We start from the raw sequence: 17,070 nt of genomic DNA, 5'->3' as shown, positions 1-17,070 counted from the left end.
AGGTGTAACATGTGCAGAGAGAGTTGGATTTGGGTGGGGTGTGTTCAAACGGAAATCTACATTGCAGTGTAAAAATAAAGCAGCCAGTATTTACCCTGCACAGAAACAATATAACCCACCCAATTCTAACTCTCTCCGGACATGTTACATCTGCCCTACCCACAGAGCAACATGATTTTACCCATTAGTGGGCTTTTTTGGTTTGCTAATAAACCTGAATAACATTCAATGTTACAGTTTATTTACCTACAGTAGACAACAGGAGTATTCGTTATTACCAGTATAATAGAAAGGGTTAATACAGGCACTCTGCTGTCAGCGTATGAGAATATGATTTTACTGACACACTAATATACAGTAATATGCTATATTAGCACAGCCAATAGAGTGACAATAACTTGCAGACCTGTCCCTTTTATCAGAACTCTTGTTTGCACTTAGCAGGATATATAGTGGAAAGTAGAACACAACCAGTCCTGCATTGCTGTGCTATACTGTGATATCATAGGCTGCCCTGTGTTCCTGTGCTGTACTGTAATACATTATGCTACCGTGTTATATAATGTGCCTCTATACACTGCACTGTGAAATGCCTAATAAGGCCCCAGCCCCTTCCTGTCATTATGACATCACAGCCGCATCACAATGCAGCTGAGGCCAGGGTGATGTCACAGACTGTTAGAGTGTTAGCATTTTGATAGGTAGTTTTTGGCAGAGAAAGACATGCAGAGATGTTCTCGTGCTTACAGACATTTTTGTGGATATTTCTCATTATTACGGCTGGTCAGGGAGCACCTATTGTGGCAACTGAAGGTAAGCGCCATCTTCCTTATTGTAAGAGTTGTTACTAAGTACAAATAAATGATATTATTTGGCCAAATAGAGCCATAGACCCAAGTATACCTCGGCATTTATAAGGGCGCACAGTACATAATACACAACATACAGACCTCTACAAGCATGACATACATACAACTATACTGTCTATATCACACCCTATATAGCGCTAGTTACATACTGAGTGTTATACTAAATATACTGTGTGAGAATAGTACTGGGGTGACATGTGTGACTTACACAGGCCTACTCACCTGTGCCTATAGCAGGTGTAGGTGTGAGCGGGCACCAGGCTGGGGGAACGAGGGAGGTCTCTTACCTCCGTTTTCCCCGGGCAGGCAGCGGCAGTACGCGGCGGGAAGTGGCATCGCGGCGCGCTTCCGTCACGGAGGGGCTTGCATCCGCTGGGATTCAAGCCCCTCCAATCGCGTCGTGGCCATTTGAATTTGGCACCGGGCGTGAGCCAATCGCGGCTCATGCCCGGTCAGCCAATAAGAACGGGCTGCGACAAGCCAACCAGGGCTCGTCGCATCATAGCTCCGGCCCCTCCCAGCGTCATATAACAGACGCTGCGGAGCGGGAGCAGTCAGTTGGGCGCCGGAGACGGAGTGGTGAAGAGCTCCAGAAGAGAAGAAGACGGAAGAAGGCCTGGCAATGACGGAAAAAGCGGCGGCGGGAAGAAGAGGAAGTGGTGGCCGGAGAAGGAGAAGAAGCGGCGGCGGAAAGAAGAGGAGGTGGAGCCCGGGATCCAGCGCGGAGGTCCGGCAGAGAGTGCTGCAGTGTGTGGGTAGCAAAAGAGCTGACGAAGCTCCCCACTGCAGCCTCTCCCTACGGCCAGGGTAAGCAGCCTCGTGCCAAGCGTGGACTCCCCGTAGAACACCAGGGTGTCAGGCAGTAGGCCTGTGGCCACAGACGGGCAATAGATCCGAGCAGCAGGTAGGAAAAGAGGGGCCCCGCACAATTAAGTAATCCTGGCATTAGGTCGGGATTACTAATTTCCCCCCAGTAGGCAGGCACTAGGCCTGTGATGCAGTAAGGAGGGAGTTCACAACCATCATAAGTAGACTTGGTATTAGGCCAAGTCTACACCCCACCTCCATTTGGCAGGCAGGCACTAGGCCTGAGGCTACAGTCAGGTGCTATGCCTGTGGCAGTTAGGAGGAAGGTGTCCACAACCAGCATAAGTAGACTTGGTATTAGGCCAAGTCTACACCCCACCTCCATTTGGCAGGCAGGCACTAGGCCTGAGGCTACAGTCAGGTGCTAGGCCTGTGTCAGTTAGGAGGAAGGCGTCCACAACCAGCATAAGTAGACTTGGTATTAGGCCAAGTCTACACCCCACTTGACAGGCAGGCACTAGGCCTGAGGCTGCAGTCAGGCACTAGGCCTGTGGCACAGTTAGGAGTAAGGAGGCCACAACTGGTACAAGTAGCCTTGGCATTAGGCCAAGGCTACCTCTCACCTGAAGGGCAGGCGCTAGGCCTGCGGCCCTAGGGAGGCGGGCATTAGGCCCGAGGGGTAATACTGACATTTGGCCACGGTAAGGATAGGATTGGGTTGTGATCTCTACTGTAGGGAGCTCTAGTCTGGGGTTGGCACATCGTCACCACTTTGGGGTCTGGAGGAACTGTGGAGAGACTGTCCGGCCTCCCACGGTCATTTCCGAGACTCTAGAGTGTGCGGCACCCCCCCATAGGGGATTGGGTTGCACCAGCACTTATCCTCCAGGCGCGAAGCAGCTGAATCTTCACCATACCGGACTAGAGAGGTAATTCACATTTCGTGCTATTGTCATTCTGTCACCCTGTATTTGCTTGTACTGTTTGCTGGAGTTAGATAAAGTAGCTAACCAGGTTGTACTGTTTAGAATTTAAAGTAAATTGGCTCAGTTCCGTTGTTTGCGGTTTATTAGTTTGTAGGGAGGCTGCTGTCATTCTCTTTCCAGGAACAGCGACTCACAGCAGGCAAGCTGACAAGAGTTCCAGTGTGAGTATACTCTGTGTGTGTGTGTCTTGGTTCGCATTGAGCGTCGGTTGGCGAAACCCGGCTAGGCCTAGCGGGCTCGCTTTCACCTAGGTGCGCAAGTGCCGAGTAGGTGACATTTGGGTGGCTGAGGCCCGCGGGCCAGTGATGACATTCACCTAACCGGTGAACGTCGCGGCCACCCCGGTGTGCCAACTTTCCCCGTCGTGGAAGGAGTGGGCACACGGTGACAATGTCTCTTTTCCCCTAGCTGTCGTCCCTCCAGGCTGGGTCCGCTGACTATGCCGGTGTCCAGGGGACAGAAGACCCTTATGTTCCTATAGACACAGGTAACTAACAGTGATGAAAGTCAGACATATATGTGCTATGTGTTAGTAATAGGGATCAGTGGGGACAGGGACGGCATCTGTGTGTGTGAGGGGGGTAAGTTACATCTGCTGGCAGCAACTGGGTGAGTTTGGGGCATCATTTGCCTAGTATTGCCTAGGGCTGGAGCTAGAGACTGAAGACAAGAAGGAATCTGAAAATGGAAAAATCTATTTTGTTAAAATCCACGCACCCTGGGAGGTCCTCTCCACCTACGCGGAGGTGCTGAACATTAAGGTGCCCATTAAGGAGAATGACCTGGACGACAAAGCTGGCAACCCTTTGAATTACGTGTTGAAGCTCTTCAGACTGCCGGACAAAGTCATGAACCTGGAGCCGGACTATTTCACCGCCCCATTCAGCAAGCATCGACAGGAGCTGTTCCTCATCCATGATGAGAACACGTTCTTCTCCCCGGCCACCAGGAACAGGATAGTGTATTACATCCTCTCCCGCTGCCCGTACGGAACATCAGAAGATAAGAGAAAGTTTGGACTGAAGAGGCTACTGAGCAACGGGACTTACAACGCCACCTTTCCACTCCATGATTGTCAGTACTGGAAGAAGTCTCCGGAGGAGAAGTGCGACAATGAGCGCTACACCCTGTACAGTCATTGGGCTAGGTTTGGCAAGTTTTACAAAGAGCAGCCTCTGGACCTCATTAGGAAATATTACGGAGAGAAGATCGGAATCTATTTTGCCTGGTTGGGTTTCTACACGGAAATGTTATTTTATGCTGCGGTTGTGGGATTTTTATGCTTCCTTTATGGCTTGGTAACCATGGATGACAGCAACAGTAGTAAAGAAATCTGTGATAAGGACATTGGCGGTCAGATTATCATGTATCCTTTATGCGATCAGAGATGTGAGTTCTGGAGGCTAAACTCCACCTGTGAACCCTCGCAGTATTCTCATTTGTTTGATAATGTGGCAACGCTTTTCTTTGCAATATACATGGGAATATGGGTAACTTTGTTCCTGGAGTTTTGGAAGCGGAGACAGGCCAGGCTGGAGTACGAATGGGACTTGGTGGATTTTGAAGAAGAACAGCAACAACTTCAGCTAAGACCGGAATATGAAGCCAAATGTACTCAGAAGAAAAAAAAATCCAGTCACTCAGGAGCTGGAGCCTTACCTGCCCGTAACTAGCAAGGTAGCACGGTTCTGCTTCTCTGGAACCATGGTGCTCTTCTGGATCACCCTGATCATAGCCAGCACGATCGCGGTTATAGTGTATCGGCTGGCCGTCTATGCTGCGTTCGCCAGTGTCATGGAGAACAACGACACGCTGGAACCCATCAGCGGATTGCTGACCCCGCAGCTGGCCACCTCAGTGACCGCGTCCTGTCTGAACTTTATCATGATCATGATCCTGAACTTCCTGTATGAACGCGTGGCGATCTGGATTACCGACATGGAAATCCCGAGGACGCACCTGGAGTACGAGAACCGCCTCACCATGAAAATGTTCCTCTTCCAGTTCGTCAATTACTATTCGTCTTGTTTCTACGTGGCGTTCTTCAAGGGCAAGTTTGTGGGTTTCTCCGGAGAATACACCTATATGTTCAGCCGCTGGCGCAATGAGGAGTGCGATCCGGCCGGCTGTCTAATAGAACTCACCACTCAGCTCACTATCGTCATGGATGGAAAGCAGATCTGGGGGAATATTCAAGAGGCCCTTGTTCCGTGGATGATGAACTGGTGGAGGAGACGGAAAACCACTCACAGCCCAGAGAATTTATGCAGCCGCTGGGAGCAGGACTACGAGCTGCAGGTGTTTGGTCCTCTGGGCCTCTTCTATGAATACCTTGAAATGGTAATTCAGTTTGGGTTCATCATGTTGTTCGTGGCGTCTTTCCCACTGGCACCGCTTCTCGCTCTGCTCAACATCATCCTGAAAATCCGCGTTGATTCCTGGAAACTGACCACGCAGTTCAGGTGCCCGTTTGCGGCCAAAGCCCACAGCATCGGGGTGTGGCAGGAGATCCTGAACGCAGTGGCCATTCTGTCCGTGGTGACGAATGCTTTTATTGTCGCCTTTACTTCCGACATGATCCCCCGCCTGGTGTACTATTACGCCTACTCGGAAAGCGGCGATTCGGGTTATATCAGCAGCAGTCTGTCCGTGTTTGACATCAATGATTTCAATAACATCAGCATGCCGCTGGAGAATATAATGAATGTTACATTTTGCAGGTACAGAGACTATCGTTATCCTCCCGACCACGAGAAGAGATACTTACACACCATGCAGTTCTGGCATATACTGGCTGCAAAAATGGCATTTATAATAATTATGGAGGTAAAAACACCATCTTCATGCTTGTATATCTGAGTCTCTCATCTCTCTCTGGCTACACTTTTCACACCCCAAGGAAGTGATGGTGTAGGGGCTTTCTTAGTATAGCAAATATATATTGATTCAAGCTTTTTCGCATTAACTAAAGATATTTACTCTTGCTCACAAATATAGGTTCGTGTTTCCTTAAAAGCTTCACAGATATTTCATAAGCTCAACATTATATTCAAAGCATGAATTGTTCAATGTCATAGCGCCAGATGTATCCAAGGCCAGTCAAGCATATCACCAAAAGTTCTGAACATCGAGGAGGATTTTGACTTGTCCTGACCTCCAGAGAGGATGTTCCGGGAAAACTGATAATCGCATAGCAATAAATATATTCTAATTGCTAATTATAATCTTGTGTGACAATTGATGTGTTTCAGTTTTCAAGACATACATGGTGTATTCTGATTGGCTAAATGTATTGGCACACATGAATCCTTTGTTCTTTTACTATAAAATAAACCTTATATGGCCATGGTCAATTTGGGACCTTGTCCGGAGATCTTCCAGCATCTCCTCCACTGGCAATAAATCCTCTGATCTTTCAGGAACCGCTGATAAAAAAAACCGGTAAGTGAGATTTATTGTGTAGATTTCTACCTGCTCACTTGAACTCAGCGTTTCTTGAAATCTGGGGAAGTCCAGTCGGGAAGGTCAGAGAATATCTTAAAGAGCCCAGTGTCAGTCAGAAGAAATTCTTTAAAGGTACCATACATTTATGTTATATTGTTGAATTGTGGGTAAATAATTTCAGATAATTTGTCACAAGTGCACAGGGGGAATTAATCAAATATGCAGAAAACTTTTAAATTGTGAAAGTACTAATACATGTTTATTAAGAAAATAGAGCCGTTTTATAAAGGTGGCGCATGGCCAAGATATGTTCTAATGCTGATAACCAGTTTGAATTGATAAATAACCAAAGAGGTGTATGCAAATCTTGTACCTGTGTTGTTGTGTTAAGAAAATACAAAGGGTCTGTAGCACCGAGATTGGTGGCAATTACAAGCACTGAAGTCTCATTTGGTTATGTGGAAAATTATGATGAATTTTATTGTACAAAAGGTTGTCATTTTAAAAAGGGAATTGTTGGAACATTACATTGAGAATGATTGATTTAACATCATAACCTATTGGCCTAGGAACCACATAATCCCAGGTCTAAGACCCATGTGCCCGTGCAGCCTCAAACAGCTGCCGTGCACACAGATAAGAGATATAGCATTTGTCATCCTTGTTTTTGTATCCTTGCACTGTTATATGTACTCTGTCAATATGCTTTTGAAAAGGTGGGGGGGAGTCGGGTTGTCTGCTGAATAATGAAACCAGTGTAACTAGATTCTGCTGCACACATTGTACTGTATATATTGTATGTCCCTATGCAAGACAGTTAAAGGGGTAGGATTGGGTCAGTAATAAAGAACAGCTACTGTCTGAAAGAGACACAAGGTGAACGTATTCCAAGAATAGTGGGGAGTTTACCAAGAACACAAGGTACAAGCAGGAGTCTATATAGGCAGAGGGATAGACCCTTGGAGTGACTTAACAATAAATATTAGGGACGCATCTCAGTGATCCAGAAGAAATAATCTATTATGCAGGTCTCACTTGGGGAGCAGTACTAACAGATTTTCCACAAAAGCAGGGAGGAAGGGGCAACACTACAACCCCAGTCATTTGTCCACAGACGGATTTAAGGAGCTTTTTAGGTACAAGGATAGAAGAGATTCTTCAGAGTCAGCGTCTCACAAGGAGATTTTAATTCCCTCATAAGGAGTTACTAAAATACCACATCAGGATGGGTTCAAACCCGTGGATATTGTTAGTAACAGGGAGGGTAAGAAAAGCTTTAAAAGGAGATTTTAAGTCCCTCATAAGGAGTTACTAAAATACCACATCAGGATGGGTTCAAACCCGTGGATATTGTTAGTAACAGGGAGGGTAAGAAAAGCTTTAAAAGGAGATTTTAAGTCCCTCATAAGGAGTTACTAAAATACCACATCAGGAGAGGTTCCGCGCACGTTCACCCAGGCATGGGAGCGCGGTCTGTAAAGATGTCAGGGCCCGACAAACCCGTGGATATTGTTAGTAACAGGAAATCTCTGAAAGGTATAAGTAAAATTTTCAAAAGAGCAGGTTTTCCGTCAGAAGGGACACTAGACTTAGAGAAATGGGAAAAATTTGCCTCCTGTAACAAGAATTGGATAATTAAGCATAATAGTAGAGATCAAGCATCCATCTGGATCACTGTAGCAAAAGAATTAGGAGCAGAGAATAGAAGAAGAGATGAGGAAAATGATTTCCCCATTGTACCAGAGTACTCAATAGCACCACAACCAGCGTTAAACTCACTGCCTGTAATTGCAGCAACAGCACCTGCACACTATACCCCACCCCTATACCCAGACATGCATGCACACCAAGGTACCCATAGTATGAACAGAATGAAATCATCTGCAAGCTCACTAACAGTAAAATTGAAAAAAAGATGAGCCAGGAAAAGAGTGACGAATAATCAGCCCTATCTTAGAAGGATCTGTGGTTGAAAATCCGAATGATTTACCTGAGCTATGTGTACAGAGTATGCCCCAGTGTCCTGATACTTTATCACAAGAAACCCCAACAAGTCCAACCAAAGAAACTGGGCAGCTAAAGTTCCCCTCATGTTTAAACGAGTGGTGGACACCTGGAATCAAGCTATGAGTCCAGTAAACAATTGTCCACAATCAGGAACTATAGGCGAAAGGGTGCAAATCAGGTGAAGAGGAGAAGCAAGGGGTCAAGACACAGCCTCTACAGCTTTTTATGCCCAGGTGCATAATGTACAGAATAAACTGACATATTTTCCAGAAAGATTGTGTCCGGTATGTCAGTTTTGCGTTCCAGAAGGATATGAACATTGCCCAAATTGTGGAAACTGGATTTCACACCGTGAACCACCATGCCAAGATATCTATGCGACTAGAAATACTGAAAGACGGTCATCATTGCCTATTTCTCTGTATCCAGCACAAGTACAGAGAATACGCAACCCAGATAATGCAGCCAGGACGAACGAACCATACATCGTACAGAGCCAACACCACAAACCATGGTATGGCAATGGCCTCGCAAATATAGTTGCAGAGTCCCCAGATCCTAGAAAAAACCCAATAGCATTTTATGCCTGTATGGAAAGAATTCAAACCATATGGACACCGGCATGGGTCGACTACCACTAGTTGTGTGAGGCTATACTAGGACCTGCAACTGCTTAAACAGTAAGCACCATGTTAAAAGAAGATGCAGTAGATGATTGCCCAGCCATAACGGACGTTCCGACAGAGAAAAATAGAACAACGTTTGAAAGTGGAAAGATGTACATGACAAGACTTAAGAGATGGTGTCATGCACAGACACTCAGGGCACCAGCAGCCCCAGATTTGAAACAGGAAAAGACTGAGTCCATCAGAACTTACTATGATAAAGTCACTATACGACACACAAGATGATAGAATATGAAGGTGTGCAACTCCTGTGTCGGCAACAGTGTACTCAGTCACCACTGGCAGTTCGCTAAAAGTGACTTTACCCACAGGAGACCCAAGGGTTTCAAGAGCTGTTTTTATGCACAACCAGATTCCTCTACGTTTACTTACAGATCAAGCCATTGCAACGACTGGATTGGGAGGTTAAGCCCTACCCCTGCAAGAAAGCAAAGATGTAACCTGAAATACAAGCTGCTATACAAGACTATCTCTCACAGGAAAAGTAAGACAAAGAGGAACAACAACTCCCAGCATAAACATCATTATGTTAAACACCAGCCTGGGTGGACTTGGAAAAAGAAAAGTTGAGAAACAATATGAAGGTTGCATGAAAGTTTGGAGACTAAAGGAAGTCTGCTTTAAGAAGGACAAAGAAAGACATCTGACAAGTGGTCAGTACTACCTGGCAAGATTACAGAGATAATGCCATGATTTAAAGCAACAGAAGCTCCGGAGTTTAAAGCAAATAATAAGATACAAGACAGAAAAAGTTCCAGAAGACAAATGAATGATGCTTCTTCTGCCAATATGAGGTACGGGCTTCTTCGGGTACTCCCCAGTGAACATAATGTCTCCAGAGGAAACAGCAGAAGGTATGATTACAGTCACCTTGCCCACTGGATAAATACGTTTGTGCCTAATGAATGCTGGAGCCGGCACACGCAGAAGACAGCAGAGGGAGATACCACAAGAACTGGTGATATCAGAAATTCTTAAAGGGACAGGAGATGAGAGAAATGCAGTCACCAATACCAGCCCAGTTCTTGACCTCGGAGTACATGTCCAGTGACTTTGCTGAAGCACAATGTACTAAAGCTTATCCAAGGAGAATACAGTACACACCAGCAGAAGTTTAACTTTCCAGCAACTTATCAAAGGAAAGAACTAAAAGCCATTTAGAAGCAAGTTAAAACAGAAGTTCAGTATTGGCTCATTCCCGCAGTACCAGTTGTAGAAGAAAGGAAGCAATACTACTGGACCAGGATAGCTTTGTGGAGGGGCTATATCACCAAGTGATTTATCCACAAAACACACAGCTAAATACAGGATGTGAATGAACTATTGATTGCCACCACCACTAAAAGAAGTACCAAGAAGGGGCAGTGTCCTTAGTGAAGTTTCTGGAAGAACAAGACTGCAGAGCCTCAGAAGGAGAAATTGCAGCTAGTCAAGCAAGAGTTAATCTTCCTAGGACACCCAAGGTACCCGACATCTAACAAAAGTGAGAAGGAAAAGATTCAGACTGCAAGCTAAGATGCCAACTAGTGTCAAGCAAGTCAGATGATCATTCCTGGGCCTAGTAGGACACTACAGAACACGGATACCTCTAGCACCAGTCTACATGCAAGCATTGTATGACAACACTGAAAGGGAGGAGGGTCCGCATCCTACATACAGCAACAGATGAATTCAGCTATTGAACAATTGGAAACAGCAGTTGCCTCATCTCAAGCCCTAGAACTACCTGACTATTAAAGAAGGAGGCCATACATAGAAGTCCTTATGCAAAATCATGGACTGAGGTGAAGACCAGTGGCCTACAACTTAAGCAAACTTGACAGCGGTAATCAAAGAGCACCTACCGGCATCAGAGCAGTAATAGCAGCAACAGTCCTAGAAGAGTATAAGAGCACAGAGACAGTGATGAATCAGAAGTCCTAGAAGAGGACAAGAGCACAGGCATAGTGCTGAATCATGAACTTATCACCCAGGGTCCACATGCAGGTACATATAAGCTTCAACAAGCAAGAACCAAACACCTGTCAGTGGCAAGGCTAACCATGTATGAAGTAGCACTGCCAAAGTGCGACAAGTAACCATCAGAAGATGTATTACCCTCAACGCAGCAACCCTTTTCCAACATTAATCAATAAAGGTGTTGAATCTCAAGATTCAAAAGGAGGGAAAAACAGATTATCTACTGATGAATGGGAAAGCCAGGAGTTTCTAACATTCACTCACGAAGGTAAACAATATTGTTGGACACGATTACCCCAAGGGGGAGCAACCAGTCCATCAGATTTCTCAGAGGCAATGGCATTAATCCTGCAGAAATGGAGACCGCACTTTACAGACATCCAGTTAGTTCAATATGTCGATGATCTGCTTATTGCTGCACAGACAGAAGAGAAGTAAAAAAAAAAGGACAACAGCATCACTGCTCATCTTTTTGGCAGAAGAAGATTGCAGAGTGTCAAAAGACAAGCTTCAGCTAGTACAGAAAAAAGTTGTCTTCTTAGGACACTGCATATCTCAAGGAACAAGGCATCTTACTGATGAAAGAACAAAAGCAATAACTCAAGCAAAAACCCCAAGAACATTAAATTAAATCAGAGCTTTTCTGAGCCTTATTGGTTATTGCAGAGAATGGATACCCTCAGCTTCATTACTGATGCAACCTCTATATGAATTAACAAAAAAGGAGGCGTCAGCAGAAAACAGGGACACCATTGAAGAAGCAGTAAAAAAAACTAAAAAAAACTAAAGCAAGCCATAATAACAGCCCCAGCATTGGGATTGCCTGATTACAAAAAGCCTTTTAACCTATTCTGCCATGAAAACAGAGGGCATTCTTTAGGGGTGCTCACCCAGAAATACGGACCAAAACAAAGACCAGTGGCATACTATTCAGCCCAGCTGGATCCGATTATCAGAGGAGCACCATCCTGTGTCCGAGCAGTGGCAGCAGCAGCAATAATGAAGGAAAAGGTGACAGACATCATTGTGTTTGATCATCCACTGTGTATACAAGTACCGCACGCTGTAACAGAAATACTAAGTCAAGAAAAAAGCAAGCATCTTTCTGCAGCCAGACTTACCAAAAATGAAGTGATTGCCTAGCCCTCATGGAATTAGAGACTTTACCTCTTCCTAATGTCCAAGATACACCACTGGACAATCCAGACATGAACCTGTTCGTCGATGGATCAAGATATTATGATAATGGATCCCCAAGGACAGGATATGCAGTAACAACTGAAACTTAAGTCATAGACTCTGGACCATTGCTACCAAGAATGACAGCACAAGAAGCAGAACTCATAGCAATGACCAGAGCCTGCATACATGCTGAAAACATGACAGCTAACATCTAGTCCCAGGATTACGCTGTTATTTGGAAAAGTAGGGACTTCAAAGGTGCAAATGGAAAACCTATCAAACATGCCAGTTTGATTATGGAACTCTTCAGAGCATTGGAACTACCTAAAAGGATTGGCATAATCAAGGTACAAGCACATACTAAGAGCCGAACCATGGAAGCTAAAGGAAATGCATTTGCAGATGCAGAAGCCAAGAGAATTGCCTTACAATCAAAAGAACTTGAGCAAGTCTTAGTAGCTCAATATGTGAAGCAAATGCCCAGTGAGAGGAGTTGATCAAAATTCAACAACAAACATCACAAGGAGAAAAGGAGAAATGGAGATGATTGGGGGCAGAAGAAGATGAACATGGACTTTGGAAGTCAAGAGAATTAAAGTACTGTCTACCAGCAGCTCTATTTCCACCTATGTTACAAGTAGCTCATGGACAAGTACATCATTCAAAGGAAGCCATGGCTCCTGGAAGACACCTCTAGGAACTATACCCAAAGCCTCTTACCCATTTGAAAGACTACAAATTGACTATATACACTGGCCACGAAGCAGTCCATATGAATATGTACTAGTAGCAACGGACATGTTTAGTCGCTGGGCCGAAGCCTGGCCAGTGAGCAAAGCCACAGCAAAAACCACTGCAAAGAAACTGATAGCTGAAGTAGTATGTAGATTTGGGGTACCTGAGGTTATAGAATCAGATAGAGGTACACATTTCACGGGAGAAGTCATGCAGCACATAATGAAAGATTTGGGGATACAGCAGGCCTTCCACGTGCCTTACCGCCCCCAGGCGAGTGGGAGGGTGGAACGTTTGAACTTTGACCTTAAACTAAAACTACAGAAAATGATGACAGAAACCAAAAGAACTTGGCCAGAATGCCTACCTATAGTCTTGTTCAATATTAGGACCACACCTATGAGACCTAGTAAGCTGACTCCATATGAGATATTGTTTGGATCAGCTCCAAGAACAGGTTGTTATTATCCACAACAGTTACAACATAATCATGGTGATTTAACAGGTTATGTACAGGAGGTCTGTAAAACGTTGACTAACCTCCATTGCCAAGTGTTGTCTTCCATTCCAGACCCAGAGGGATCAGCTACGCATAAGCTACATCCAGGAGATTGGGTCTATTTAAAGAGACATGTGAGAAAGACCTTTGAACCAAGATATGATGGTCCATATCAAGTGCTGCTAACCACGCCTACTTTGATCAAGGTGAAAGGTCGTGACATTTGGATACACGCCTCGCACTCGAAGAAGCTGACAGTGACTCTCCAACCAGAAGAATGAAGTCGCTTATCCTTTGGTTGTTGTTAGGGGTAATCCCCATGGTTTGTGCTATAAGTCCAGGGGACTGGTTTACTGAAAGGGAGTGCCATAATGATGGAACTGTCAATAAGGGAGAACCAGATTCCTGCTGCTGGAACTTTGATGACCAGCGGTGGAATTACTATAATCTAACTGTACAACCCTCTGTCTGTTTTTACTTTTATAAAAAAGGTGGAGTTCTCAACTACAAGACACCAAAAAACATGTCAGAAAAAGCTGTAAAGAGGTGGAGAGCATGTAAAGCTCTTAAGATTATTATAAATGAGGGAAAAATGTATAAAAAAAGAATTGGTGCAGAAATACATCTTTTTCTATTGCCCAGTAACCGCACCACATTTACACTGTCCCGTGGTACCAGAATGAAAATGAAATGCTGTGAAGAGCCATTCACTAACCCAATAAGAAATAAGGGGGTAGTTCAAGCTATATCGAGATGTATAAATGGCTCTAAGGAACTACCTTTTAATGCTGAATTGTCCGCGCAGGACTACTCAAGCACAGTGATTGTGTGTACTAACACATCCAGTTTTCCTGGTAATGCTACAGGACATAGATCAAAATTTTATATTTTGCAGAATAAGCCAGAAATAAGAAATGAAACTTTGATTAAAATACCAGCAACCTGTCAGAAAGTGGGTATAAAGCAATTTAGGATACTACATCAATTTAATATTTCATTCCCCAAAGGCCCTAAGTGTAACCGGATAAAAAGAGAATGGTATGATATCCTGTTGGGAGGGGCAGGAACAACCATGGGAGCACTAAATTCTATAGATATAGAAACACTGACTAACAAAATGAGTGACGCAGGCAGTGATATGGAAGGAGTGGTTCACATGCAGGCAAAATGGATGCCCACTGTCTTTAATCCGATTTTAAAGGTCATCAATTGGGATCATTCTTTTCTAACCTTGGTCAACAGTTCTTTTATGAACACGTTAAAACTGACCAAAAACATCTCTAGTATGTTCAAGTGGACAGAGTGCTCCATAAGAACTGTGTATCAGGAGCAACAGAAAAATCTAGCCCAGACCCAGTTAATGACTGGGAACATACAGGTTTATAGAAAAATGTTTAATATAGCATCTGAATTATGGGTTAGGCTATATGGACATGAGGTTTATTGCACAGACAGGTGGTGTTGGGGCCAAATAGAAACCTACAACATAACAAAGCCTAAGATCATGTGTAAATACTTCATTTTAGCAGTACTCTTCACCACAAAAGCAGGTAACTCAGATTTATGGACACCTCAGTTCAGAGGGCAGTATATTGATCCAAACAACAAAACTCATGACCTATCCCTATGCACTAGCACTGATAATGGGCTGGCATGTCCTCATACTACATACATACCAGAATCATGTCAGCTTAAGAACCCTACCAGTGTTTGTAATTGGGAGTTGCATGATCCAAAAGATGACATCTTCATAGAAGTGGCACCACAAATAGTTTGTATGATTACATATGACAAACAGATCAGTCAGCTATATCAGCTACCAAACCCTTTTTCAGGATGCCTGTTCAATGTAACTCATTTAATATGGAAAAATCAGACCATTGTTTTCTATAAGGACCAAACTGACTACCTAGATCAGGCTTTTAAGCCATTAACTCTGTCCCCCCATAACATAACTGTAAGCATACAGGATATCATTAACATAATCAACAATACAGAAAAATTGGAAGAGCACCTAAGGAAAGTTAATTACTCTACAAGGCATGCACAGATGCAAACAATAGTAGAGGCTGGGGAATTAAAACACATGGCCACACAGCTAAAAAACAATCTACAGCATCACTGGTGGGATATATTCACAGGAAAATCCCCATCGGTTACAGGATTAATGAAAACTCTCCTACACCCACTACTAGCAATAGTCATAATATTAATAGGGCTGGTTGCTTGGAATTGTTATTTTTCCTGTAAATTCCGGAAACATGTGAACAAAATGGACGCGATCAGAAATGCCCAAGAGATTCTTCTGTAACATAGGGAGAAAAAGTGGAATCAAAAAGAGGGGAAATGATGGTGTAGGGGTTTTCTTAGTATAGCAAATATATATTGATTCAAGCTTTTTCGTATTAACTAAGATATTTACTCTTGCTCACAATTAGGTTCGTGTTTCCTTAAAAGCTTCACAGATATTTTCAAAATTATATTCAAAGCATGAATTGTTCAATGTCATAGCGCCAGATGTATCCAAGGCCAGTCAAGCATATCGCCAAAAGTTCTGAACATCGAGGAGGATTTTGACCTGTCCTGACCTCCAGAGAGGATGTTCCGGGAAAACCAATAATCGCAAAGCAATAAATATATTTTAATTGCTAATTATAATCTTGTGTGACAATTGATGTGTTTCAGTTTTCAAGACATACATGGTGTATTCTGATTGGCTAAATGTATTGGCACACATGAATCCTTTGTTCTTTTACTATAAAATAAACCTTATATGGCCCCTAAGACAGATCAACTATGAACTGCTTAGGTTACACAATGATCCTGTGTCACCTTTTCATTCACTGATCTCCAACCGGTTGCTAAGGGAAACAGAATTCTGACTGATGACTGCAGAGAGTTTATAGACCAGACCTGAATAGGTTAACATACCCTATCACTACCTTCATTTAAAATCTACACTACTTAGCTAGATCAGTGGTAGGTGACATTTGCAGGTTATTGGAGAATTTACACAATTACATTTTATAGAGATCACAAGACAGAAGGAAATGAGCATGTCTTTAGAAGTAGACTGTGCATTAAATAGATGAGATTACATTTATTCATGCACTTTATCGGAAGCCCCAGCAGTGATAGCAGAACACTAGGAGTAACCACAAATGCACCTCTGTCTCCTACAGACCCGGACCGCTCTGAGGAGGGGCGACGTGCTGCAAGCTAAGGAGTTCTCCCGTAAAGCGCGCTCCCTTATATTCTACAGTTTCGTCATCGGAGTCTTGGTGTACTACAGTTTATATGTTTACATAGTGGTGACCATCATCATAATGTGATGGAGACAGAAAACATTGAAATAAATAATACTTTTAAAAAAAAAGTCTTCACACTTTTTTTTCCAATTTATGTAAATATACAATAGCTTTCTGTCCTATCTGCAGAGATGGGCACACTATCCTAGTGAGACAGGCTGGCATTAATAAACACAGCTATTACTTAAATTGTGCCGCACAGAAAGAACGGACACAAATATCCTGCATCTATACAATCTGTTGTAGTAGCGCTACCTTCTGGTTCAGAAGTTATACAGCAATTCCTTATATTACAACACTGTACACCCGGCTCGGGTGGCACTGGATATACCGGCTGTCAGGATCACGACGCGCACCATACTGGTGCCGGAATTCCGACCACCAAGATACCGACAACTATTCTCCCTCTTGGGGTGTCCACGACCCCCCTGGAGGGAAAATAAATAGCGTGGCATGCAGAGCGCACAACTATGCCAGCAAGGGGCTCTTTTGCACTCGCCCCGCTCCCAGCATTCCTGCGTCCGGGATCCCACGCCAGTATGCTGGCCGTCAGGATCCCAAGCACCAGCGAAGCATACTACACCACTT

The 17,070-nt window shown here is 44.0% G+C and overlaps 1 protein-coding gene and 1 pseudogene across 2 annotated transcripts; both read left to right on the top strand.

Moving 5' to 3' along the window:
• Positions 1-300: 300 nt before the first annotated feature.
• Positions 301-15,995, top strand: LOC134948664 (uncharacterized). 2 transcript variants are annotated; one of them, XM_063936783.1, is made up of 2 exons: positions 301-813; positions 13,247-15,995. In XM_063936783.1, exon 2 carries the CDS (start codon positions 13,452-13,454, stop codon positions 15,483-15,485), a length of 2,034 nt encoding a protein of 677 aa, XP_063792853.1. In that variant the 5' UTR covers positions 301-813; positions 13,247-13,451; the 3' UTR covers positions 15,486-15,995. The 2 variants fall into 2 exon arrangements, with proteins under 2 accessions (XP_063792853.1, XP_063792852.1); XM_063936782.1 differs by lacking the exon at positions 301-813 and adding an exon at positions 6,039-6,238.
• Positions 724-6,001, top strand: LOC134948010 (anoctamin-5-like; annotated as a pseudogene).
• Positions 15,996-17,070: the final 1,075 nt, after the last annotated feature.

Source organism: Pseudophryne corroboree, chromosome 8, assembly GCF_028390025.1.
Source record: "Pseudophryne corroboree isolate aPseCor3 chromosome 8, aPseCor3.hap2, whole genome shotgun sequence".
NCBI lineage: Eukaryota > Metazoa > Chordata > Amphibia > Anura > Myobatrachidae > Pseudophryne > Pseudophryne corroboree.
The sequence above is the reverse complement of the archived record's forward strand: the minus strand, read 5'-3'. Positions and strand labels throughout refer to the sequence as shown.